This window comes from Gallinula chloropus (assembly GCF_964237585.1).
Source record: "Gallinula chloropus genome assembly, chromosome: 3".
Taxonomy (NCBI): Eukaryota; Metazoa; Chordata; class Aves; order Gruiformes; family Rallidae; genus Gallinula; species Gallinula chloropus.
In genome coordinates, this window is record NC_140087.1 from 71,019,693 (window position 1) to 71,045,704 (window position 26,012).

The window sequence follows — 26,012 nt, forward strand, 5'->3', positions numbered from 1 at the left end:
CCCCCTGTGCTCCTCTCCTGCCCAGCCTATGCCAGCACTGACTGGACAAGACATCTCCAACTCACTGGAGAAAGTCACACCGTGGTGGTCACTGATGTTCTGGGAGCAGAGCATCACCCCAGGCTGCCTGCACATCTGCCTCCTCCAGCCCTCCCTCCCAGGCAGGCAGCATTTCTCTCCCTGCCACTCCCAGGGATGCTTCCAGGGATGAAGCACGCACCAAGCCTTGCTCCCTGCAGCCCTCGGCATGAGATGTCACACTGCATTGTGTCCTGGATGCACAGCTGGTCCCCCAGCAGCAGCTGCATCTTGGCATGTGAGCATGCCAACGCCTGCAGAGAGGGTCAGCAAAGAAAAGTGGAAGATATTCTCATAAAGAAGCCATGGAGGAGATACCCCTAGCCACAGGGGTTACAGTATGGAGAGGCACTACTACCCACTGTTGAGAGACCCAGCACCCAGCCTGGCCCCAGGTGACAAGAAGCACAACTCCTTTCCCAGACATGCAGTTCCTTCTCCTCCAGTGACTGCTGTGGCCTTGAGGACATCCTTAAGCTCTCCTTCTGAAGCAGCTGAGCAGATGGAGCTAGGCAATGAGTTAAATGCAGGCTAGTACAGCATGGAAGGAGAGGAAAGAAGAAATGGTGGGCTTTTTTCTTAAATACCTCTGTATTACTTAATCTCTCCCTCACTCCTGCCTTCCCTCCTTGGCTTCACTCACATGGTCCCATCCCTATGCTGTTGGAAGCTCTTGTCCACTTTCACGTGCTGAACGTTGGAGCTTGAAATATATGAAACCAAAATGTGGTGGGATAAGAAACTTGCCTAAGGTCATTTGAAAAGTGAGTGGCTGAAACAGCCCACTGTTTCTTCACTGTCTACACCATAAAAAAGTCTCACCACAAGAACCATTTCATTACTCACCATCACCTCCTTTCTGGGCTCTTCACCCTTCTGCTCTTTCACTTTCTTACGTCACCCATCCCCTACTGCCTGGACACTTGCACACATTAACAAGCAGTTACACACACATTTATAAATGCTGACTACATCATCTGCAGAGATTTGGCCATTTGATAAATTTAGTGCTGGTTTCCCCCCGCCCCTCCTTTCTTCCACCTGGCAAACAGTCAGAGAAAAGATGATGAAACTTTTAAATGAATTAATTATTCAGCACAGTCCAGTGGCTTTGCTCTGAGGACGCAAAACTGTTCCTAAACGAACTGTCACAAACACTTGCAGCGTGCCTTGCGTGTGGGGTGCTGCAGGGGCCGCGTGCTGGTGCCTCTGCTTCACGGGTCAGAGCACTCGTGTCCTCGCCGCAAGCTGAACGCAGCAGGCCAAGCCTGCAATGCAGCACTCCGAGAGCGTGAACGCTCTCAAGCACCCAGGAAAAGTGTAGGAATAGCAAAGGAATAGCAAAATCTCTCCTGCTCATCATGTGTGTGGCCCCTTCTGATAGAGCTCACTTCAATCCCTGCTAGAGGGTGTTTTCACCAGCACTTCCCTCTGCCACGCCTAAGTGTTCATATGGGGCCCTGTACTAAGAGCTCCCTTTGGGGCTTGAGTGCCCAATGGTCCCACAGCTTTGGGCAAGCCAAGCCACATCTCTGCCCTGCTTCTTACTCCTGCCATGCAATTAATGGAAAACTCATTTTGCAGTGGGGCTGGAAAACCCAGCTCACTGGAACTTGGGAAACAACGTTTGCAACCCAAAATCTTTCGCCAGCCAGGGTCAAATCACCTCTCTGCACCTCAGTCCATCCACCTGTCAGCTGGGTAATATCAGGAGCGCACTGTGGAAATACACTGCTGAGAACAGGGTAGAAGAGGTGCCATGACTACCGTGCTTAAAGTGCTTGGAGATAGTTGGCCACAGACTGCTCCAAAAGGCACAAAGCAGCATCAGGAGGACAGGCTTTGTTTTGAGCAGCCATGGAAAATGATTCACATTGCTACAGCCACCATGGGATGGAGTTATCTAGAAGATCTAATTAAAATAAGCATTTGTTGAGCAAGAGGGGAAAAAAAGCGAGCCATTAGAAGGCATAGTAAATTAACCTACAGAGGCTGAAGAGGCAGATGAGCTCTCAGCTGGGTCCAAAACCAGTCAGGGAGGTGGCAATACACACACAATCAGGGTCAGAGAGGAGTGGAACAGGAGCCATGTCATTAGCACAACTTGCCACCAAGGGCTTGTATCTCTAGGGCCGGTTGGGTCAAAGCAAGCTTCTAATTACTGCATCCAGGAGGAAAATGGTGAATCCTCAAACCAGGAGGCCACTTCCAAGACACAGGGACCAAAAGAAGGAGGGTCAGCTCTGGATCTCAACCCAAGGAGAGGCACGGGAGACGGGGACCCAAGGCTGCCATCTTGGTTCCTCACTGCCCAGGCTTGCCTCTGTGGTGCAGCTCAGTGGGATGCTCTGCAGGGTTCTGGCACTCTTTGGAGATCAGCCTCCAGGAAGGAGGGCTCAGAAAGGGACCTAGAGCTGGGGAAAAACTCCCTGAAGATGAAACAGGAGTATTGAAATTGCCAGGGCATGTGAACAGGGAGAAGCAGTGCACAGGGGCAAAGCTGTGGTGGAAATCACACGTGACCAGGTAAGGCAGGCAGTAAAGCCAACTAATCAAGTCAAGCAAAGATGAGAGGAACAAGGAGGAAAGTCTTTTTATAGCTGGAAATCAGAAACTTCAGAGGACAATAGAAGAAGGAAAAATTAAAGCTGCCTGTTATTTCTAACCTTACCATCATTGCAATGAACAGTTCCCTAATGAAGCCAGATATAGGGGGGTCTAGGTATAAGAGCAATGTCACAGGTCTAACATCTCTTAGGTGACAACATCCCTCATGATCATACCTGCCAGGACAGCCAAGTGTTGAGTTATGGGAGAAATGAGATTGAAGTCCATCCCTGCACTTGTTACAAGCATCCTAACTCAGGAGCTAGAGGCCTGCACTTGCCTTTGCCTTGCCCTCTCTGTCGCAGGGGGTTCTGGAGAATGGTAAGCCTCTGCAAAGCACAGTAAAGATAAAAGAGATGGTCCAGGATCAAGGAGGTGTTACACAGCACTGAGTGTCAGTGCTATGCACACCCAAAATCCTCACACCCTGGAGAGAGAAAGCAGTGATAGATTATTAAGTGTGAAGCAAAGGAGATGGGATTGGGCAGGAAACCATAAAGCAGAGCAGGAATTCAATTTCAGGACTGTCAAACTCACTTGTGGCACTGGGCACGTTCACCTGGGGAAGGATGCTGTCTGCAGAAAAGAACCCAGCTAGGACACGACAGTGAACAGGGCACAGCTGAAGTCTCCCACCCAGCCAGAAACCCCAGCCTGACTGGTAGTGACAACAGCAAGGTGTCCCCGGGGATGTCAGAGTCTGACTGACGAGGCTTGCAGCATGGCACAAACCTGCAAGTAAGTGGGCATGAAACACACCTGCAAAACACCCATTACTGGCTCAGAACAGAGCACACCCAAGCTTGCACCAGAGGAACACACCAGCCAGGAGCTGGAGACAACCCCCTCAAAGGTCACGGAATCTTCCCACAAGAGAACTTGCAGATTCAAGGCACATGTTTGAATTAAATGCTGATTTCAAAAACCTGCAGTGAAAACGAAGCCTTTAGCCTTTCCACTACAGCAAAGCACAGCCAAGAACAAATCGACAAATGAAGGAATGGCCGCATGCCCAGAGCACTCCACCGTGCATCCGGAGGAGTACAGAAACTGCCCTTGAAAATCCAGTCCGCATGTGCATCATTAGGGCTTCTCAATTAGCAAGCCTTTCTGGCACTCGATGGGTCACTGGAGAAGCTCGAACAGCGGCACCGGAGCAGACATCTGCAGAATAATAGCTGTCCCTAGACAACTGGGACAAAGTACAGCTGAGCGCTGCTACCCAGCTGGATGGGAAACCACTTATCCCAGTCTCTGTCTAATCTGCTGCTGCTCCCTCAAGTGCACCCCGTGCTAGACCCTGCAAGGCAAGCACAGCTACTTACTTTCCTCAGCATCCCACTGTAAAACCAGCCTCCCCGAGATCAGCTTTCACGCTAATTTCTCTCTCTAATCACTTGAGACTGTAGTTGGTAGGTCTGGTCCCACTGCCGCAGCGAGAGCCAACAGATTCCGCCTCTCAGCACAAAAACCTCTGGCCCACTCACCCCCCTTTAAGAGCAGACTGGGAGCTCTCACCTCCGAATTGTCCTCAGCAGGGTGGACCTGGCCTCGTTGTGGAAGGTGATGATGACGCTGGTTGGTGGCAGGTCCTGGCGGTAGTGCAGAGTCGTACACCTGGGGAGGCAGAAAGAAAAAAGGCTGTTCAGGCACTGGAAGTCGAAGTGGGAGCTCGCCTCATTACTGAGGTAGCAGAGTCCATCAGGGGACTGTCCTCAGGCTGTTGCTCAGAAGGAAAAAAGAAAAAAGAAGTTTTTCTGCATGACTCTGTTCTGAAAAAGCCCAGAAGCTGCCAAGTACGACACCAAGGATTAAAGCAGCAAAAAGAGCTTAACTGTCACTAATAGGAAGGGATGAGAAAGGAGGCACCCACCCTGCAGTCCTCTTCTCTAACCATTGCTTCCCAGCTGGCACAGGCTCCTGGTGCCACCAGGCAGTGGGAAGACAAAGTCCTTCTTCCCTTTTCATACCAGTTAGGTCAACACCACCTTCGGCAACAATGCTCCTCATGGCTGTTAGCATAACGGTATCAGGAACAGGTCCTTCACCAAAGGTGAGGCACAAAGGTAAGCTGTAGAAGGCCAGCTGCGAGTCTTATGCTGCCTCCGTGGCTTTGTGATCTCCATGGGGCTTTTGTCATTCCAGAAATATTGGGTCATCATTATGAGGGTTTTTTCTTCCTTGAATTATGGCACAGGCCTGAGCACTCTCATGCCTACCTGTAAGAGCATCCATTGTTGGAACTCCAGCTCTGAGCTGCTTCTCTCCTACCTCTCAAAGCAGCGATTTCCACCAGACAACTGCAAGGTAAGCCAAGCCACATTTCTAAATTGATTGCTTTCTTATTCATTCTGCCTTAATGGTTAACCTGACTACCAGGAAAATCAGGATTTAACCATTTCCAAGCCAGCCTGCACAGGGTAAAAACCACAACTGCAGCCACAACCTTCCCAGGAGGAAGTGTTGTAGACTCTCCAATTACTTGGACATTTAACTGATGAAATTTGTGGCTTTACAGACCAATGACAACATATTCCTAGCTCAGGAAATCCAGCTATACCTCTTAGATCTGTGCTGCTCTGTCTGGGTCCCTATCAGCTCCTGTGATGGCCTTAAGATGCCACTCCAGCGGCAGGACGACACCCTCTGCCCAGCCTGAGGCGTTCCTCTTCCCAGCTGTCATGCCCCTTCTCATCCACACACCACTTCCTTGCTCTTGCATCACACTGCCTGAGTGCTACCACTAGCATCCTCACACAAAGTAGGAAAAAGGACTGAGCTGCCACTCTTTCACCAAGCCATCACTTTGCTCCCCCAAAGCACAACATCCACAAGGCAAAGTAAAAACAGATGGAAAAACAAAGGTGGGGATGGGGAGGAAGGGGAGAGCCAGTAATAGTAACCAAATATTGCTGGTTTATGCCATCGGCACAGCAGGTTGCACCTCAGAAATGCCAAAATACTTGAGATATTATTTTAGTTATGTTTTCCACCTTTTCCTTTTGAAATTGCATTTCTGATTATTTACAAAGTGACCTAAATGAAAGGAAAAAAAATATGCAACAGGTGAAGTAATGTGCTAGTTCAGCCAAGCCACACACCACTCGCTCACTCCCAGAGTTGAGATAAGGACAGTTTACTGACAAAAACACTGTGAAAGGGGAACAATAACAGCAAATTTCACTCACAGCTGGTGATAACACAGAGTACCTTACTGACCCAACAATAACAGAGTACTGCAGGACACCAGGACCAGCCCAACACCCCAGCCACACACAGACTGCCCTGGAGACACCCAGAAGTGCCCCTTCCCCAACCAGCCCCTTTTATGGGGGAGTGATGTCAGGTGGTGTGAAACAACCTGGGCTGACCCAGCTCACCTGTGCTGGCTGCCCAGGGAGGTTAGCTCTGGCCTGGCCAGAACCAGGACAAATAATTACAAAAATAAGGGGGGAAAAAAATGACATCTTGGCTGTGACAAACTACTTGCAAGCTCATGCTAAATTAGTGCCTTCTCTCATCAAAACCTTTCCCAAATCCTGCCTCAACTTGACCAAAGCAAATTTCTCATTACCTCCCTGTTCATCGAGTGTAGTCGCCAACCCCAGAAATTCATCATTCAACCCATTCTAATTCTAGGTCCATCCTCCAAGGATAACAAAGTTACACAGCCACTCTGCATGCAGGGAAGAAATTCCGTGACACTGCCCCGTGTGACAACACCCTCATTCATCACAGTTACATCTCAGGGATGCTAAAAGCAGCAGGTTTCTGAATTACTAAACAGCACCAGCTTGTGCCCTGAGCTGCTCCTCTGGGTCACTGCAGCGGCCCTTTGCATCCTCCAGTAACCAACTTCATCTGCGCTTTCCCAGCCTGACACAAGAAACAAGCTGCCGCCTGGTCTCTGATGTGCTGCGCTCAGACTCCGCTCTCATCTGCTTTGTGGAGCTGTAGGGACAGACTACAACAATTGCTCTCCCTGTGCTATTTATACACCATTATCTCCTAACCATTCCAGATGCGTCTCCTTCCACCCACTTCCAGTGCAGCACCAGGAGGGGTTGTGTGGAGCAAACAAGGCAGCTATCTCTGGAAGAGGGCAGAAAATACAAAGTCATCACTACTTTACTCATGTTATTACAATAATTAAGGAGCTAATAAACAAAACCGTGGTGGATGTGTGCTGTATCACCCGGCAGTGGGAGTGCTGGGGGTACTGCACGCTGGCTGAGCCTGCTCCTCATGCATGACAACAACTTGTTTTCAGAACTCCAGATGTCTGCATACCAGATCAGCCTGGCTAGACAGCCTGCATGTGGGAAACACCGAAATGTCATACGCAAGCACCTCCAGAGCTCTGTCTAGATCTGCGACTTGGCCCTGACTTCTAAGGAGGCTCATCACATCGCAAAGATGTGATGCTGCTGCTGCTTCAGAGCAGGCAGGGGCCTGGCAGCACCCCCCCAGCCTCACTTTGCTTCCGTGACTATCCAGGCACCACAGATGGGACTTTCCTCCCCCCCAAAAAAGCCGGAAAAAGAGTTAGGCTGAGCTGCCGCACCTGCCAGGGCTCCTCTGGAGTCCCTGCAGTGGTCCTGACTCTGCCCTTGACCAGGATTTTGCCCCTGAGCCTCCTCCAGGAGCCCTCCCAGGTTTCCTGCAGTTGGCCCATTATTCTTCTTTCCTTCCTCCCCCCACCCCCAACAGTGTAACTGCAGCTAAATATCCAGGCTCCCCAGAAAGCAAATTTCAGTTTAAGTTGTTGACTACAAGTGGTTTTTTGGCACTTGCCTGGGTAATAAAAACCACAGCTTGGAAAAGTATTAAATCCACCATGTCCAGAATTATTTTGTGTGACAATTACATCTGGGGTAATTTCAATTTAATACCTCACTGCAAGTGAAAATTGCAGCATGCAGCCCTAAAATTGCTGTAATAATGAAAATAAACCCGCTAAGAGCTGCCTGTGCTACCTCAGGCTGTCACTGGATAAATGTTCTGTGCTGCTTATAGTATTTCATAGGTCACCCAATTGCCACAAGGGAAAAAAAAAAAGAAAAAAAAGAAACAAAACAAAACAAAAAAACCCAAAACAAACCCCACACCAAAACTGACACCCACAACGTTTTCAGGAAAACAGTGAAAGTTTGAGGCTTTTCTGTTTTTTTAAGGTTGCTCAAAAAATTAAAAATAAACCAAACCAGCAAAATCCAGTGAAAAAGAAAATAGTAGCTGCATCGCTTATCTTCACGGTGCACTGAAACTCACTGGCTGAAGTCATTAAAAGTTTCATGCTCTGAAGCCTTGCAGCAGAACTGGGGAGCAGCCATCCCAGCAAGGAGCGCTGCCAGGCTGACCAGCCCACAACGTGGGCTGCTCCCCCAGCTCCTGGCATCTGGGGGGCTAGAAGAGGACAGAAGCTAGGCTGGCATGCCCTGCCCCAAAAACATCACAGAGCATCCAGCTGGAGAAACAATTATTTCCTCCTTCAAACCCAGAAGTCAAACTTTGATTTGATGGGAGGTTTCACTTCTTGAGGTTATTTTTCCCCCTCAAATTCAAAATCATTTCAGAATCAGAGAGCTACGGAAGGGGCATTGTGGCAGCTTGCTGTACTTCTTTTAGGGCAGGAGCAGCACATCTCATCTCCACGTTACAGAATCACAGAATTTTAGGGGTTGGAAGGGACCTCCAGAGATCAACCCTGCTGCCAAAGCAGGTTCCTTAGGATAGATTGCTCAGGGAGGCATCCAGATGGGTCTTGAGTATCTCCAGAGAAGGAGATACTCCAGGGCTCTGTCACCCTCGCTGTGAAAAAGTTGCTCAGGAATAAATTACAGCGCACACATTTGCAGAGACAGGGAGTAGACAGACACAGTCCTGCCCTCATCGTGGGTATCGTAAAGCCCTCCTGAAAAGTCCCAAACTTTGGACACTCCAGCATCCCTCACAGACCTCTGAAGTCCCTCACTCTGAAGACTTTTTCCTTGGGTCGCTTTGACCCTTGTGGTCCCAGTGAGTGATGGGGTACCTCAACCTGGCAGCCTTTGCACACAGCCACCCCTGCATCCCTAGAGGCCCTCCAGATGGAGCAATGAACACCCATTCCCAGGGCATTTCAAGCTGTTTTACATTTAAAATGGCATTGTATCCCTCACCAAACCAAAGCCCACCTTGGAGACACCGGCAGCAGCACAATGGTAAAGACTACAGGTGTGAACAGAGATGGACCCTGTTCTTCAACCGCTCCTGGTCCACCTCCAGGCTCATCCAGAGCATGTTTTCTCCTTGATATCAGCCATCATTACCCACAGAGTAGTACTGTGCCTCCCTAAGCCCACCCCTCAAGCTTACTCTCTCCTGTGCCTCGTTAACTTCTCTCAAGAGATTATTATCCTCATCCCACTCCCCCAGCTTCCCCTGCCAGGCTCATTCTACTTTTCTGGTTCAACAGCCATCACTTCCCAACAGCTCTGCTTTGAATTTTTAATGCTGTCCCAAGTCTCCCTCAACACAGCTCACCACTTCCAAAGTTTGCTCTCTGTATGTTTATTTCCAACAGTCAGCCATGCCAGACAGAGCTACAGAATCTTTCAAACTCCCTCCTGGCTCCTCTCTCCTCCTTGGAAACATGTGGGAGAGCAGTCTCATCTCCACACATCTAAACCAAGAGTATTTGGGTTTGCCTCCACAGCACACTCACAGGGCTTTCCCTCTCACATCGACTCAGAGGACAGGGACCTACCCTCAGAAACAGTATGACCTCACACCACCGCCAATGGTTGAACCTACAAGCACTTTAGTTTCCAGGTGATGTTTGAGTCTGCCTAGCTCTCCAGGCTTGATTGGCTCTCTTGAGTGAAGACACATGCAAGAGTCATGTCACAGCAGTGCAACCAGGATGAGCTGCATGTGACTCAGGCATTCCACAACTGGAGAACAACTTGCTGGAGAAAGGGTAAAAACTTTATAAAAAAGTTCTTTTAGCTCACAGAAAAAAAATAACTGAATTACACAAATCTCCACAGATGCTATAAGAAAGAGTTAATACTGATGTCAAAGCTCTCAGCTCACACCTATGCTGGAAGAACAGACCTTGCCAGCCTGGTACACACCGCTGAAAGGAATCTGTCAGTCAGGACCAGAGCAAGCCTCTGCTCCAGCCTAGCCTTGGGCTGAACCAAGTCATCCAAGCTTGGGAGAAGCCTCTACAGCTTTGCTCAGGCTACAAGCCAGTCAGTCAGCAACTACATCCCAGGGACTTTGCTGCCACCTCACACCCAGATGGAGAGATAGAGCAGCAGGGAAAGCAGAGGAGAATGACCAGGGATGCCAAAAACACATCTGTACCTTCCCAAAAGGACAAGAGCCAGTCTGCTTCTGAAAATGAGTGGCAGTCCAGGAAAGAAAAACAAGGAGAGCTTGCTTTCACCATTTTTCTCTCTTACAAAAATCAGCTCATCCATCTCTAGGTTGAGCTGCTTCACCCAATTATTGTGTTCAGGCATCCTTGGTGTAGTCACTGCAATTCTTCCCTCCAGGACTCCAGAGGAAACTAGAGCAAGTCCTGACAATGAGCAAGGTGTGAAAAACAATTCCTTCAGAGGAAAATGAAAATTACCACCCTACAGAGGGAGAAAGCCACCCACCATAGGCAAGCAAACAGCCGGTGGTGGGAAAGAAGGGATTACAGCCCCAGCTGCCTTGCCATGAACAGCACCAAACATGCCTGGGCTCCATATGACTGCAGGGATGGCAGGATGTACACGGGCATCTTGACCATAACCCTCAGGACAACGTCTCAGGGTGGCACATCCCCCAGCCAATGGGAAACCTTTATGCCTAAACCCTAACTTTGAGCTGAGGCAAAATTACAGGAGACTTCCATAACAACACCCTGAACAGGGACACCGGACGTGTTGTGGCTTAGAGCTTTATAGCAATGTATGTCCCAAGTCATATGGAAGCCAGCAGGTCCAGAGAGCACACTGCTGGACCGGACCATGTGCTGTCTCACCTTCCTCCTGGTTAACGCGGTGACTCTGTGACAGTCACCCGTGTGTTCCTCAGCTATCCACACGGTACGGCCACCGGCTTGTGTCTGTCTGACTGCAGAGAACCTTTCAAAAACTCACCACTTCGTGCCCTCCAGAGATGGAGAATCCAAGAAGTACTTATCACGTTACAGTCAACACATCAGCCTCATACAACGGCATAAAGAGAATACAGCAATTCAGTGTTTGCACGACTGGCGCACACAGAGCGGGGGGAATAACTACACCACCCCCTTCTTTCCCTTTGGGTTAAATACAGCAGGTCTTATAATAGCTTTGGGAAATTCTCAATGTCCCTGGGACGTTCAAACTAGCGGTGTGGTACCACTAAGCTTTCTGCAGGTGGTCCAAGTTCTGTTTTACATTAAACTTTTGCTTAAGAATGACTCTCGGGGATTTTCCTCAAGGTTGGATAATCAGGAGCAGCAGGGCATGTGGCAGAGTATGGGCAGGGGACCTTCTCCTGCCTGATGGTTTGGAACTTCACTCACAAATTGCTACAAGACCCTGACAAAGTGACAGCATATCTGGAAAGATAAGAGGAATCTGTGCAAGCACTAACCTCTCCCCTACCCAGCACAGGCCACTGCAAAAATACTAGAAAACGGGCAAAGGAGAACAGGCCTCCCAAGGGCAGAAGATGCAGCCACCAGTGAAAAAGGTCCTCTCAGCCTCCATGAAAAATGTCCTTCTTGGTCGACCCAAGAATTTTTCTACATAGCTTCTGGAAACTGAACCAGTGCTATATTTGGTTGGTGCACAATTAGTATTTCCTCTAACTCATTGCCTCTTTTGGACTCTTCCCTTCTTTCTTTTCCCTGCAAGACAGATATCTAAAAAATGAATCAAATGGCTAAATTTGAAGAAAGGGAAAATGCAAGAGGGCAAAAATAACCTTCTGTGCACATGATGTGCTGCTGCCTGCAAACCTAACTGAGGAGATGATGCATTTATAATTTATTAAAACTTCGCTGGATTTTTGTCTTTGGAAAAGGGGAGGGAAAAAAAAGAGAACCTACTAAAAAGGAAGGAGAGAATAGCATGGCTGCATTTAAAAACAAGTTAAACTAGACTTTGTAGCTTTATTTTCAAAGCAACTCATGCATAATTCAAACTTCTAGGGCCCTCCTCACAGACTCAGGGTCTGTCTCACTTCTTGACTTGCCCCATCCTTCCTTCCTCAGAGCTCAGGCAAAAAGAAAAAAGGAGCCAACAAAACTGAAAACAAACCAAAACAAAGCAACCCCTTTTCATTTTCATTAGAATTTTAAATTGTGACCAAAATTCTGAGGTCAGTTTTACTGAAATACCAGAGCTGACATTAAAGCTTTTCACCTGGTGTAAGTGAAAGCAAAATCTAGCACCTTGCACCTTCCTGGAAAGGCATCAATCCTTTGATAAAGACCTTTAGAAGCCGGGACAACCTCACGTTATGTGTCAGAGGGTGAGAACCACAGATATAAAGATTCATTAGGGAAGGCACTTTCTGACAAGAGCTTCCTAGTACCACGTGGCAAATCAAAGCAGGGAAAGTGTCCATCCCCACAGCACATCTTTAGGCATAACTAGAAAAGCAGAAACCCAAACCCACACTGTGATAGCTCAAAAACACTGGGAACATGCAGGTATCTGCAGTGCTCACGGCAAAAATTCAGCCAAGAGGCCCTGAAATCCTGCCTAGGATCGTCCTTTTGCTGTTGCTGATGAAGTAGGACTTTAAAGTGCTGGGTAGCTCAAAAACCAAACAAACAAGAGTTTGATGGAAGAAACTGACTCATGCCCTTAATTATCCTTACTAGCAAACCTCAGAGAATTCGTTCCATCACTTACTAATACTCGACTTCGATTTCAGCCTACACAAACATATTGGGTCAATAGAAACACTGTGACAGGCATGGAAGTTAAACAAACAACTTTATACTGTCAAAATTACTTGGAGCCAGTTATCAAAGTCATCGATGGCATGTAATAACTATAAGACAAGTGGTCAATATGTTACAGTGGTCAAAGGCAGAGGATGGCTCTAGCAGAGAGTGATCAATGGCATCCTGGGAAAATTGAAGCACCTGGTGATGAAGTGATGTCCATCACAAAGTTATCAGTAGGATCTGCTGTGGGTTAGCTGGGTGCACCCTGCTTCCTATGAAGGGCACCAAGACAAGCAGGCTTCCTCTTCCCTATAAAAACCCTAGAAACCTCTCTGTCCATTGCAGAGGAAGAGGCTCATAGAGTTCAAAGAGGAGACCCCATGCCTCTGTGGATTGACAAGTATTGGCCTATCCATCCTGAGGTCAACAGTGGTCTGTCAGAGACCCCTATCCATCCCTCCCTCCAGTGAGAAGGAGCCCTCCTCTTGGCGCAGTGACCACCACAGCAGTGCCACATCCTCCCACCAGCAATTCCTGTAGCCACTGATGCACATCATGGCATCATTTCCACTCCAGCACATCATTTGTTCCAGAGAAGCCCAGCATGTACTTTTCATCTGATACTCAAAATCACTTGCTTTTAAATACAGCCTGTCATTTTTAGATGACTAGAAGTGTCAAAAACATTTGAGATCTAAATGAAATTTTTTCCTTTTCAGGATGAGAAAAACAGATCCCTTTGGCCTTAAGTTCTCCTGTATTTTTTACTTTTAGGTTCACTGAGAGCTTTGCTTTTGGTTTATCCCAGAATTGCTAATGCCTGGGTTTTCTTTCTCTCAAAGAACTGAAACATGGTAATTCACTCAGCTCTACCGAGCCCTGTCCACCCACAGAGCCCCCAAATTCAGGCTCCGGAGATGTGGCACTGATAACACGGATACAACGCGGGTGTGAGGAGCAGAGTGGATCCTGCCACCTGATCGGTCTCCAGCTTCAGACTCTCAAACAAAAGTGGCAGCACCTGTGCCAGCAAAAAGCTCACCTCGAAATGGAGCGGTTTGTCCTCAGGGCGCAGTGACTGGCAAGTCACCATCTTTTATTAAAAACTCCCAGCTCTCCCCTCTCCCTGTCCCCCACTGTGACCCGGACACGCAAAAAGATCACTGTGCCATAGACAAATATCTGGAGAAGAAGCTTTTATCTCTGGGTGAATGTGTCACAGAAGTGAAGCTAATTAACTGGGGCTCTGTTTTTGAAAAAGGTTAATATTTTATCACATGTCTTCTGTCTTGAGGAATAATTAGCCCTGGCAGTGCTAGCTCTGCCATGTCCTAAGGGACTGAGCAAGAGACTGGAGGCTGGAGAGAGACACGTGGTATTGACAGATAGACGGCATCTCAACTCAGGGCTAACGTACCTCTAACTAGAGGGTACTTCTCAGCACGAACTAACCTGCTGCAGAATATTAACAGTGGCAAAAATCTGCTCCAAGGGCTGTAGGTATTCTGCTCATTCTATTCTATGCCCTTGGGTATGGTAGAGGATACTTCAAAGCAAGGTACTGCGACTCAGCCAGGAGCCTCACAGCCGCACTCATGGCACCGGAGCACCAGTCCAAGCCCCTTCTTGCCAGGCACCACCAACAGCTCTGGGGCAGGCTCTTCCATCATTGCTCCAATGCTCCAGTCTGCACAACAAGATGGAAAACCCAAGGGCTCCCCCAACACAAATTTCCATGGGCACTGTGGAGAAGAAGGTCCCCCCAGTGCTCACACAGTCCTCATCGGGGTTACAGCACATGACATCTCTCCACAAGGCTGACAAGTGCAGGGCTGGGGTGCACGCAGGGTGAAGGGAGGAATTGGAAGAGGGTGAGGGAAGGATCATTTCAGATTGACCCAGAACTATTTTGTGCACACGTTTTTCTTGGCAAAATACAACGGTAGGTGGGGAATTTCCAAAATGAAATCAAAACTGTCTCACGGGGAAACAAAGCCAAAGTAACTTAGGTGAAGGTAATCTATCACTTGGAGTGACAGATCACACTTTTCAGCTTTTTTTTTCTCTCTGAAACAGCAATTTTTGGCAAGCAAAATGTCAGTCTGAACAAAATAAAGGTGTTTTCCTCCAGAAGAAACAGCTGGGAGAGAGGCTGTGTCTCTGTCTGAGTGAGCTCCTTGGACTCGTTGGAATCCTCCTCTTGGGAGGATGCTTTCTCTAACCAGCGAGGCACTATGGGGCTAGGACAAGGGACAACTTGGAGAAATGCAGCATGTTCTCTAACGTTACACCAATGTGTTTGCTGAAACAGTCCAGAGTTACCCTCACCACCTGGAGCTGGGGTCTGAGACACCGAGGTCCTATGGACCTCCCCGGTACCTGTGCTGCCGATCCCCTTTGTCCTGCAGATACCTTTTATCCGAGAACACAGCTCAGGAGTTGTTTCTGCTTGCTGCACAGACAGGTGCCATAACTCACTCTCCCAGCACAGCTCTTTTGGATATAACTACCTTCGTCCTCCAGAAAAAAAAACAACCCAAAACAGTAACACAACCACTTAACTGACACATCCTCCCACATTCAAAACACCTGCCTGTGTATTCCCATCGGTTCCTCATACAGTCTAACTCACTCCTCAGCTCCTTCTCAAGAGTCACCCCCAACCTTCTCACTCAAGAAAAAAAAAAAAAAAAGGAGGGGGAGAAATAGGGCTGGACATCCTGGAAACCCACCACTGCAGAATAAGCACCATTATTTGCCATCTTCCTATGGCACCTATGTTTCAGACACCACCAACCCTGCTCCTGAAGAAACACCGGCCTCACTTCCCAGTACCATTCTTAATTAAAGTCCCTTGGCCTGCTTTTCTCTAGGCAACCCTGGAGATGCAAAACCGCAGCATCTCATGGAACATCAGATCCTGATCCCTTGGTGGCTGCGCACATCCACAACCAGAGCCCATGACTCCAAGGAACAGTTCAGAACCTGGGATCAGTTCAGTTAATCTGAGAACTTGCACTGCCAGGATGAGGAAGACATAGCACCTCCAAAAACAACAGTGTGGCCATCCTTTCGCTATGATGCGGGTAGCCTGGAGGTAACAATTCCTCTCCATCTCTGCCAAGATACTGACTGACCCGACCCACCACCTCCACCTCCAGAGGATGATCAGGCTGGCTCAGCCATCAGAGCAAAGGCCAGGGTTGGGTTGGGATCTTGTCACTCAGAAACCTCTTTTGTCCCCAGGAAGCTCTGTTTTTCCACCAGTGTTCTCTGAGCTGAGGTCAGATTGCAGCCCTGCAGTCTAGGCAGGATTTAGCCAGGATCCTCCTCTCTTCCTTGAGGAAAATAAAAGGAGAAGGTCACAGCCAGTCCTCCAGTGAGTTCAGGCATCCCTGGCAGGAACCACTTCAAATCACAGGTCCTATTCTCTCAGAGAAATATACATAAACCACGAACCTCTCTACTGGAAGAAGTGAAGTGGTTTTGGATTTACACAAATGTAAAATGTTGAGTTCTCTGTGCACAGAATATTCTGAAATACCAGGGACAAAGCAGCACGTTGACATACAGGCAAAACACTGGGTGCTGCCTACAGCCCAGCTATTCAGGCTTTCTCCATTGCTGGTGGGGCTCTTTCCAGCTGACACAAGGAGGCTGCATCTTTACAGCAGCCTTGGATGGATGCAGTGCTAAGGCCACCACATCTTACGCTGGATGTGCTGCAGAGGATGCACAGGGGAAAGCAGAACATCACAACAGCTGCAGAGCCCAAGCAGCATGAAAAGCTGACAGAAAAGCTGTGGGGACTGCACTGGAGCCTAAGAAACCCCACCACTGGCAAAGCTTTGCGATAACAAGCCAGACAAACATGAGTGTCGTAGTTAACTGCATCGCTTTTAGGTGATGAACCCCAAGAACTTGGCTCACCATTGTACCACCAAGAATGCCCCGAGGACACATGGACTTTGGGCTTTGTGGTTCAGTTCATTCAAAAGCCTCAACTCTCCAGTAACACACAGGTCCAAACTGTGAGTGACAACATGTTGTAAACTCCAGCATGAAGTTAGGGGTATTGGGATTTGGTGAGGGGAGCTCCATACTGTGCCTCTTCTTAGCAGGGAGCGTATTTTCCCAGCAAGGGGAACTGACAGGGCTTGTAATCAACTTGAAAAGAAAAGACCTGAATTCCTGGTGAGCTGAAGAGCTTGAAAATGGGGTAACTATGAAGAAAGGAGGTCACAATGACAGTTCCCTAAAAAATAAAACAAATCCCATCTCATGACGATCCCCTCTTACACAGATGATATGGCATAAACCCAAATGGTTGACCAGAGGTTGATGAGCTGGCTGCCCAAAGCCATCTCTCTTCCTGACTGTCAACTGCTAAACATTAAGGGAAGCTACAAAACATATTAAGATACTTTTCCTGACATAATCTGCCTGTGCAGGCTGTTTCTACTGCTGTCAAAGGGTTACTAGGTTGCACAGAAGAGGCACAAGCAATTCTCTCTTAAGACCTTCCCAAGCCTGTGAAAGTTTCAAACTTAGGCCCCAAAAGCCAGCTGATCGATGGCAAAAAACCAACCTTGGCTACTTCAGGCAGTTCTAGATTATTCCCAAGACACATGCCAACCCCTGCCTTGCTTGATGGACTATTCTCATAACTTCATCCCCAGAGATCACAGCCTACGGAGGTGATGGAAAAATACTGTGTCCAGCACCAACCTCTTGGGGTTTGGTGTCCAAGAGACAAAAGCAATGATGCTGTTTCCTAATGGAGATACTTTTGTCTTGGATGTGTTTTCCACCATTTGTCTAACTGCTCACAGGCAGGGTCATGCTGTGCTCTTGCCTGTCATTAGAAATAAGGAGGAGACAAAGAGGAAAGGCAGGGGGATGCCAGATCTTTTTTCATCCAGCTAATTCAGCCTCAGAATATGTTCTGCAGACAGGAGATCCATGGTCAGCCATCATATATGCAGTACTTTGCCCAAACTTGATAAATCTCATTTTGTAATGAAATCACAAATGCCCTGGCCCTGCCCAGAGAAGAGTGCAACAGCTGAACAGATCAAGGGGCAGAAAACCTCTTCAGGATATTGCTGGCAGTCACACAGCAGCTAATAACAAGCCCCGAAAGCAAGAAGCAACCAGACCCGTCCCCCCTGCCTTGTATACAACCCCTCCCAACCACACAAGCTATCCCCAGGGTACCACACGCTTCTCACAGGAAAACACCCACACAAGGACCCCCAGCCCACACAAGAGGGTGCAGGACAGAGCAAAGCCAGCAGCACACACACATGGCTGCATGGGGACAACTCCTCCAGCTTTCAGCAATGCCTGAGCCTGGACTTGTGGCAATGTTTGTGCTCTTCTTCTCCCCCACCCACCTCACCGGGCTCCCATCTTCACGTCTTAGACTGCACAGCTCCATCCATCCTCATGGACAGATGTCCATCCACCTTCTCTGCAGTCAAGGCACCTCTGCTCAGCCATGCCCTGGTCCCTGCTGTCCCACCACCTCTTTGCCCTGAGGAGAGGCACCTGGCAGCATCAGGCACAGGGAGGCCAGAGGCACACACACCCATACCCACACCACGTCTTGCCCTGGTCTATAACACAGTGCATCCAGAGTCAGCAACTCACAAGATACTGCCTGAATAAGCAAATTTTAAAAATAACAGACTCCCTCAGTTCTTAGTCTGTGTTACACAGGAAATTGGATTAGCTCAGCAACAATCCAGAGGCCACAGTGAGAAACGCATGGAGTCAGCAGACGGAAATGCAACAGTAGATCAGGAAAACCTCTAGGTTCAGTTCCACTCTCAGCTGTTCAACATCCATCCAGGTAATGTCCTGGCACACCTTCCCTTGTATCCAAAGGGGGTTTGGCCACCCACAGGTACCTACCTGTGTCTACAGGTTTGATGTTCGGGTACTGCTGAGGACAGCAGAGCAAAGCCCCACCTCTGCCCTGCCTGTGCAGTAAGATGGGCTTTTCCACACATCCTTCTCCAGACATTAAATTCCTCCTTTGGGGACTTTGAAGAAACCAGGCAAGAGAGAGAAGATACCTAAATCCTGATGTGGGGTAAAAACTGCATTTTTAGCTGCTGAGACCCAGTGTTCACCTTGATTCATCTCAAAGTGGTTTTGGTCCAGCGGGCAACAAAGTTGAAGGAAGACAAGTCAATGTGAGAAGTCCAAGGGGATAACAAACAGCAAAGGCAATGCTGTCAAAATCTACTTTTCTCCTGTTCGACTCTTCACTTCCAAGAAGATATTACAATACTGTCAGTGCACTTGACTGCTTGCCACTCCTGAGACACAATCATCTGCTCAGCCAAAAACAGAGCCACTTCAAAACCTGCATGTGATACAGCTGCCCTCATGCAATCTGCAGTCGGACATCTGCACACACCTTCACGTGCTGTGCACCAAACATATTCACACAGGACACAGAGACACGCGGCGTGTGTGCAGTGGCAGAGATACACAGTCAGCCCAATGTGCCCACGTACACAGGTACCACACCGGGCAGAGGCAGGACGACCCTCAGGACAGTGTGTTCCTCAGGATCATCCCCAGGCACAGCACAGTCAGGTATCTTCAACCATCCCAGACAGAGCTGCTCCAACGTAATGCTGAACACGCAGCCTTCGCACCGTTAGGATGCATGCTGCAATTAGTAGGTGCTTCAAGGCTGAAATCCTGACTTCTGCACCTTCAGAACTCAAGACAGCAGCTCTCTGCCCCAGGGGAACATCATGGTCATCAACTCTTCCTGCTCCTCCATGAACAGTCCCTATGAGCAGAGCAACCAGCCCTGGGCAGCTCTTCCACCCAAGGGACACTCTCCAGCTGTCACGGCACTGCAGTTTGAGTGAGGAAGCCTGGAGGAAGTCTTACACTGTGTGCTGTTCCCTGCAAGGGAACAGGACAGATGACAAGGGCAGAGTTTTTCTAGGGGGCACAAGCTGTCATGACCAGGCCACAGGACTGCCAGGTTGTTCTCATCTCCAGTAGATGACACAACACCTAATATTCCTATCTGCCAGCATCCCTGCCAGCCCCGCATTTCAATCTCTACTTGAGTTTAGCAGCTGCTTTCTCTCTCTGAGACATGCACATACTCCCATAAATGCACCCCCTCAAGCAGCTGTGAAACTCAAGCTTAGCTGGGTAGGTAGGGTCTCTTGAAAAGCACTTGGGAATCAGTGAGGGGGGAGCTTCAAAAACTCACAGCATTATTGCCGTATGCCAGGATTTGAGAGGGCTCCATCCCTCTCCTCCTTGCTCTACCAGCTCTTGAGAAAGCACTACTAAATTCAGCACCCTGGAGGAAAAAAGCAAGGCAACAGAGGGACACAGGCAGCACAGGATGCCTGAGGCTGGCTGTGACTTGCAAGATAAGCCTTCTGGAGGCTCCTACCTCTCCTCCAGCCACTACCTTTTCATCTACCCTCCTCACCCCCGATTTCACCTCTCTGATTCACCACCGTCAAGTGAGGACACACCTCAGCTCAAGTCAGTGCTGGCCGCCACTCATGGTCCCAGCCTGGCAGCCACAACATCATCTGCATATCTATTAAACCTAAGGGAGCATTGGAGAGGCAGAGGTCAGCCTAGCAGCATATGGAGCAACCGCGTGGCAAACACAGGCCTCCCCAGGAGCTGTCTGCCACAGATGGATAAAGCCCAGGAGCCATCATGATGAAATCTTCTGGCTGGGGGCGACGCATCCTCCCTGTTGGCTTTCTAAGCCGCTGAGCAATACTGGAAACCTCAGCTCCTCTCCCTACGCATGCGTGCCTGGAACTGACTCACTTGCTGCCGTTTTGGTCCTGCAGTTTGTCAGTGGGAGTTGCAGAAGGTGAGAGATGTGGTGATGAGGTAATCCCAGTGGCATGTGGCCACTGCAACAGAGGAGGACTAGCAACCCACTCCAGCAGCATGAGCTGGCTATGCCTGACATGGATGTTCCACATAGATCCGTGTCCAGCTTGCTGCTGTGGTCATCAGGATTTTTTAACCTTGACTCTTGGTGAGGATGGAATGTGCCACCATGGGACCATACAAGGTTGTCTTCTGGAGAAAGGCATCCTTTTATGTGGTCGAAGGACTTGGTCAGCATGCAACCAGGAATGCAGTTGATGGCACTGAAATGCAGGCAAGTCACCAGGATTAATCTCCAGCTGTGAAATTTCCAAGGCCAAGGGGCATGATGTAGTCCACAGAAGTCGACATTTCCCTGGCTGGAGTCACCCACATACCACATACAAGCTAACAGCCCTGTGCTGGCTGGAGACAGACAAGGGGAGTCACCATGTTTTCTCCAGCTCCAATTCCTCAGATCCCTGCGATTCCTCTCCATCTGATCCATTCCACTGGTTGCAATCTAAATACAGAATCAATCCAGCAAACATTGCTAAGCAACTGTCTGCTGGTGCCACATCCCATCCCACTGAAAGTATTTGCCATCCCCATGACCTTCTGGCAAGGAGCTCACTGCTCAGCCCTTGCCAGATTTTGTATATTCAGCTATTGTTGGCAAGTCCAGATGCTTTGCTGGATTAGCAACGAAAACTCCAGGAAATCTGCAACTATCTTGTTGAAAAACACCCTACAAAGAGGCTGTAAGGAGCACCATGCTGTGTGTCCTGGGCACTAGGATTGGGACTACAAGGTGCCAGTGACTCAGCATTACCATGGTCTGCAAGTCTGTGAATCTTAGTGCTGCCTTGCACCATACACAGAGGGCTAAGAGTCCGAGAGCAAACACACCCAAAACCTATTTGGAGAGCAGAGCAAGCTGCTCTCTGGCTGAGAGGCTCAAGGAGAACCTGCTCACCCATGGGGATGAGCTAAAAAGGTGGGTGAGACCTACTCCAAACCCTCCTAAATCCTCATGTGAGCTGGGCAGGAGCCTCTTGGCATGGAGGAGCCCCTCAGCACTGCCCCTTGGTGTGGCACCCATACTAGGATGTACCTTCCCCCAAGGTCAGATGGAACTGAATCGAGGTCCAGCCCTTTGGCTTTGCCATCATACAAGAAAGCCTGAGCACTTCCAGTCTGGATCACACTGAGCAAGCTAAGCCAGATTTGCCATTGAAACTAAGTCTCTAAAAACAGCCTCCAGCAGGTCACATAACATAAGCCCTGGGGGTTTCTTCTCTCTCATGCTAGCCTGGTCTACATTCCCTTCATAGAAGGGACCTCTCCTAGTCAACGCCATGCTGAGCTCTGTTTACGTGCTCTTCTTGCACAGTCAGCAGCAACTTCTCCCTGCTCCAAGGGCAGGTTGTGCTCATCCACACTTTCCCACCCCAGCTCCAGTGTGCAATTTAGGACCTACTCCCAAGGTGCATGGTAGTGCCAGAGCATTGTCTGCAGCTCCTCAAACACTGCACCATGAGCAAAGATTTATTTTCAGAGAGGGCTGTGCAAACTCTGCACCTTCCTCTCCCTGCTGACCATCATACCCTGACCCTTCTTCCTCCATACCCCATCAGTGCCTGACTTTCCCAGATCTCCCAGCAGCCCCATTTCCTCTGTGGCCACTCTAATGCTTGGCTAATGGTGCATCAACCGCAGCACTGTTCAGACATATTCAATAAATCAGAATCCAATTACAGGGTTAAGGAAATTGGAAGCAAATGCAATTAGCCTCAGCCCCTCCCACGTGCTGTGCCCTTGCTTCCTCCTTAATGAGAACTTTTCTTTCACAGGAGCACTCACCACCGCATCTGCCTGCCTGGGGACAAGGTGGCTGCCACCGCACAGCGGGGGTACAGAGAGGGGGCAGCCAAGTCGATCTTCCCTTTTAATAGGGCAGATGGTTAATATCCCTGGCATTAATTCTCTCCAGGAATAGCACACACTTGCTCTCCGCTCACCTATAACAGGCGTCCGTCAGGGCTGACAGCTCCTCTACCAGAGAAAGTAGCATCTGGTCCTTACCACGAAAAGGAGCTAAAAAACCTACGTAAATAAAACCCCATTGCTGCTTGCCGTGGGCTGGAGAACTGGTGCTGTTCGAGCATTTCAGGCTGAGTGCTGCATTTGCACTGGAACTGGGAGAATTCAGCATTGGGTCAGATGCCCCAGGAGTTGAGTTGCTCTAACCTGGGAGCAAGGTGCAGCCTGGACAGCACAGGCTCCAGGGCTCCCAGGAGAAGGCAGGAGTGGACAACTGCTGTCCCTGGGGCTGGGACATCATGCCAGGTGCAGCTCCTTGGGAAGGACTCACGCTGGCTGTGAGCTGGGAACCACCACCAGCAGCCAAGTATATGCTCTGCCCTCAGAGAACAAGTTGGAAAACTGCATCAAGGCAACATCAGGGGTATTTCCTATCCCAGCAGGACACCCTGGCATCACTCTGTCCAGCAGACTTAATAAATAAGCCCACTGACCATCAACCACCTGCAGCCGCAAAGGGCAGCACTTCCCTAATAAGTTTGGAGAGGCAACCAGAGGGAAGCTACAGCTGTGGCTCACAGAAAGCCAGGGCGCTCCAAAACTCCCACCCTGCTGTTCCCACACTGATAGAAGGAAGGGAGTGTGGGTTGTGCAAGGCAACCCTCACTGCAATCCTCCCTGCCTCCCTGAAGAGGTTCTTCAGGAGACAAATGGTATTTTTGATGGCAATGGTGCTGGAGCTGCTAGTAATCCTAATCCAGCAAGTTCTTACCTTCCTCTCCACCTCCCTCAGCAGTAGTCCCTTACTGCCCACATTAACTCCTCTCTCTGCAGCGCAGAGTAAGTGCTATTGCATCACTCATCCTGCACACCCAGTAATTTTCTGAAGGGTAAAAAAAGAAGGTTTTTCCTTTCTTTCCCTCTGGTCTTGGAGTAATTTATACAGGTTTTAATTATTAGGTTTAGGACTGCCAGACACGCCAAGAAATGAAGTGAAAGATTCAATCCTAAAACTACAACGCAGGCAGAACCAATCCCAAGTGCACCCACTAGGCATGGTTGGAGAGCCCAGAACCACCACCAAGCATCCCAAAACCACAGCCTTGAAGAGGAACTGGACTATCCACTCATATAACAAAGTTTCTTGAGGAAGACCAGGAGAAACCGGGGGGAGGCAGAACCTGTGATGGCGGGTGTCACGGACGGCACGGTCACTGGGGATCCTCTCGCTCTCTCGCTGGTTAAAGGCATGGAGCCGGTACGGGTCCTCGCCGCCCTTCCACCGCCGGGCACTCAGGTACCTCCGCTCTTCAAACTGATCCCAAAGGTCGTCCCAGTCCACGTCCGAGCCCTGCGCGCACAAAGTCAGCCCCATTAGAGAGAGGAGGAGACCAGAGGGCACCTGACTTCTCTCTGGAGGTCCTCCTGAGCCCAGCTGGAGGTCAGCTGGCCCCACAGCATGGGCAAGCATCACAACAGCAGGCTAACAAGGAGCCTCATTAGGTCTTTGGGTTTTGGTTTTTTCCTAGGTCTTGAATCAGCATGTCAAAGAGAGCTTGGCAATTTGAATTTAAAATGACCAATTTGAAACCGAATTCAGGTCTCTGGTGGATCCCCCTCTCAAACAGCACGGTCTCCAGAAATACAAAAGCGCAAAGGTCTTGTTAGGGTTTTCATTTCTCTCCAGCCAAAAACCAAAGGTATTTCAGACTACATGTTCCCTTGCCCCCGTAACCCTTCAGGTGGGAAAGGGCCATCAGGCAGGAGTAGTTTCATCAAGTACAATCCCACATTTTCACAATTGTACTCTGGTCCCAGGGCCAGTTCAGCAACCTGACCCTGGAAGAAGGGGGCTGTGGTCTTCCCAGCCCGGTTTTCATCCATCTTTGCCGCGACAACTCTCCCACCAAGGACTTCAGCCCTACTGTAGGGTGAAGTGTGGGCAAGCGCCCGTGTGGTCCCCAGCTCCAAAAGGATGAAAAAGCTGCATTTCAGGGTTACCCGACAGCCATCAGGGGCTTTAAATATCCCTTGGTATCTTGGTGCCATAAGAGGGTTTAAGCATCCTCATCAGCGTGGTGCTCTCGGGGGGTGGTTGTGTTAAAGGTTAAAGTAACTTGGAGTGATGCCCAATTTATTGTTACAAGTCCAATCATGTTCCATGCACTGAACTATCACGATTACAGATGCAGCATCCCGGCTGGATGAATGACAGCACAGGCTGCTAAAGCAACAGGTACACCGGCTCTCTGGACAGACAGCGACAAGGTGACTGCCTGCAAAGCACCTGCAAATACCAAAAGTATTAAGTAACACTACTTGGCTACAAACGCATTACGAGGTACACAGCAACTCTAGAGAGAGTTACACATTTCCCAGGGAGGCACTTGGTGTAACCAGGTGTTTGAATCTTACCCAAAGGTAAGGGAAAAGAGAGGCTTAGCCCGTCAACTGATTTCGGAGGTCAAGATGGAAAGCGACCGTAACTTCCCATATGCTATTTTTACATTATTTCTTATCTCTGAGGTGGAGCTTGAGTGACTTCAATCACATGTACCTTTGTTAGGAATGGTGTAAAATCCTCTTGCATCGCGTTTAAAGGCTCAGAGGGGGGTGGTCAGACCCTGGAGGCAGGTAGCTTTCGGGATGGAGGTGTGTTTTGGTATTATAGTGCACCAAAAGGACAATGTTTTATCAAAACATGACTGACCATTAATTCAGGGGAGCAAATATGCAGCTTGTCAGTTCTGTCAACTTTCAAGCTCCTGTACCATCACTGAGCCTGGCTGCAGTGTCTCCACTCCGCTCCACCCTCTGTGCAGCTATCTCAGGGTTAGTACATCAAGCTCCCCTGACTGATGTTACCAACCTCCAAGACTGCCTTGGAACTTACTGCAAAAAGGATGCTTAGGAACTTATTGTGAAAAGGATGTTTGGCATATCAGCCGTTCCTCACCCTGGAAGTTTCTTAACTGCTGAGCCTTTTCCTAAAGTGTGAACATAAGTTTAATTTCCAAGTTACCCTCAGCATTTATTCCATGGGGGTTTAATCATCCCTCGGCGGCGCAGTGCCAAAGACGGGAAGCACAATGCAGCGCGGGTAAGATCTCATCATTACAGCAGCACAACCTCTTTGATCTCAGCCTACATGTAACACGGAGAGATGCAAACATTTACAGACATCTCAGCCCCAAAGAAAATTGTGGTCTTATCCAATAATTGATCTTTTCTTCTTCTTTTCTTTTTTCTTTTTTTTTTTCCTCCTCAGTTCACACCATCTCAAAGCCGATTTTGCCTGCTAATAGCACAAAATGAAGCTTTTGAAACAGGAGATTTTTATCCCATAATTGATTTTACTTGCATCTGGCAGCACGGTTTCTGTAGTCGTATGAAGGGGAGGAGGGAGCAGTGCCCCTGCAAGCGAACCACTGCAGGACCAAGCCAGGCACTCCAGCCACGCCCTCCAGGCCACAGTGAC

General features: G+C 49.1%; 1 protein-coding gene across 1 annotated transcript in view; it reads right to left on the reverse strand.

The window, feature by feature from the left end:
* Window positions 1-26,012, reverse strand: part of GALNT14 (polypeptide N-acetylgalactosaminyltransferase 14) — a gene marked incomplete at both ends in the record, with an annotated part of 97,395 nt that overhangs the window by 35,395 nt on the left and 35,988 nt on the right. The window contains 2 exons of the mRNA XM_084262166.1: window positions 4,204-4,302; window positions 23,716-23,885. Of these exons, the coding sequence (XP_084118292.1) occupies window positions 4,204-4,302; window positions 23,716-23,885 (269 nt within the window). The remainder of the gene's footprint in view (window positions 1-4,203; window positions 4,303-23,715; window positions 23,886-26,012) is intronic.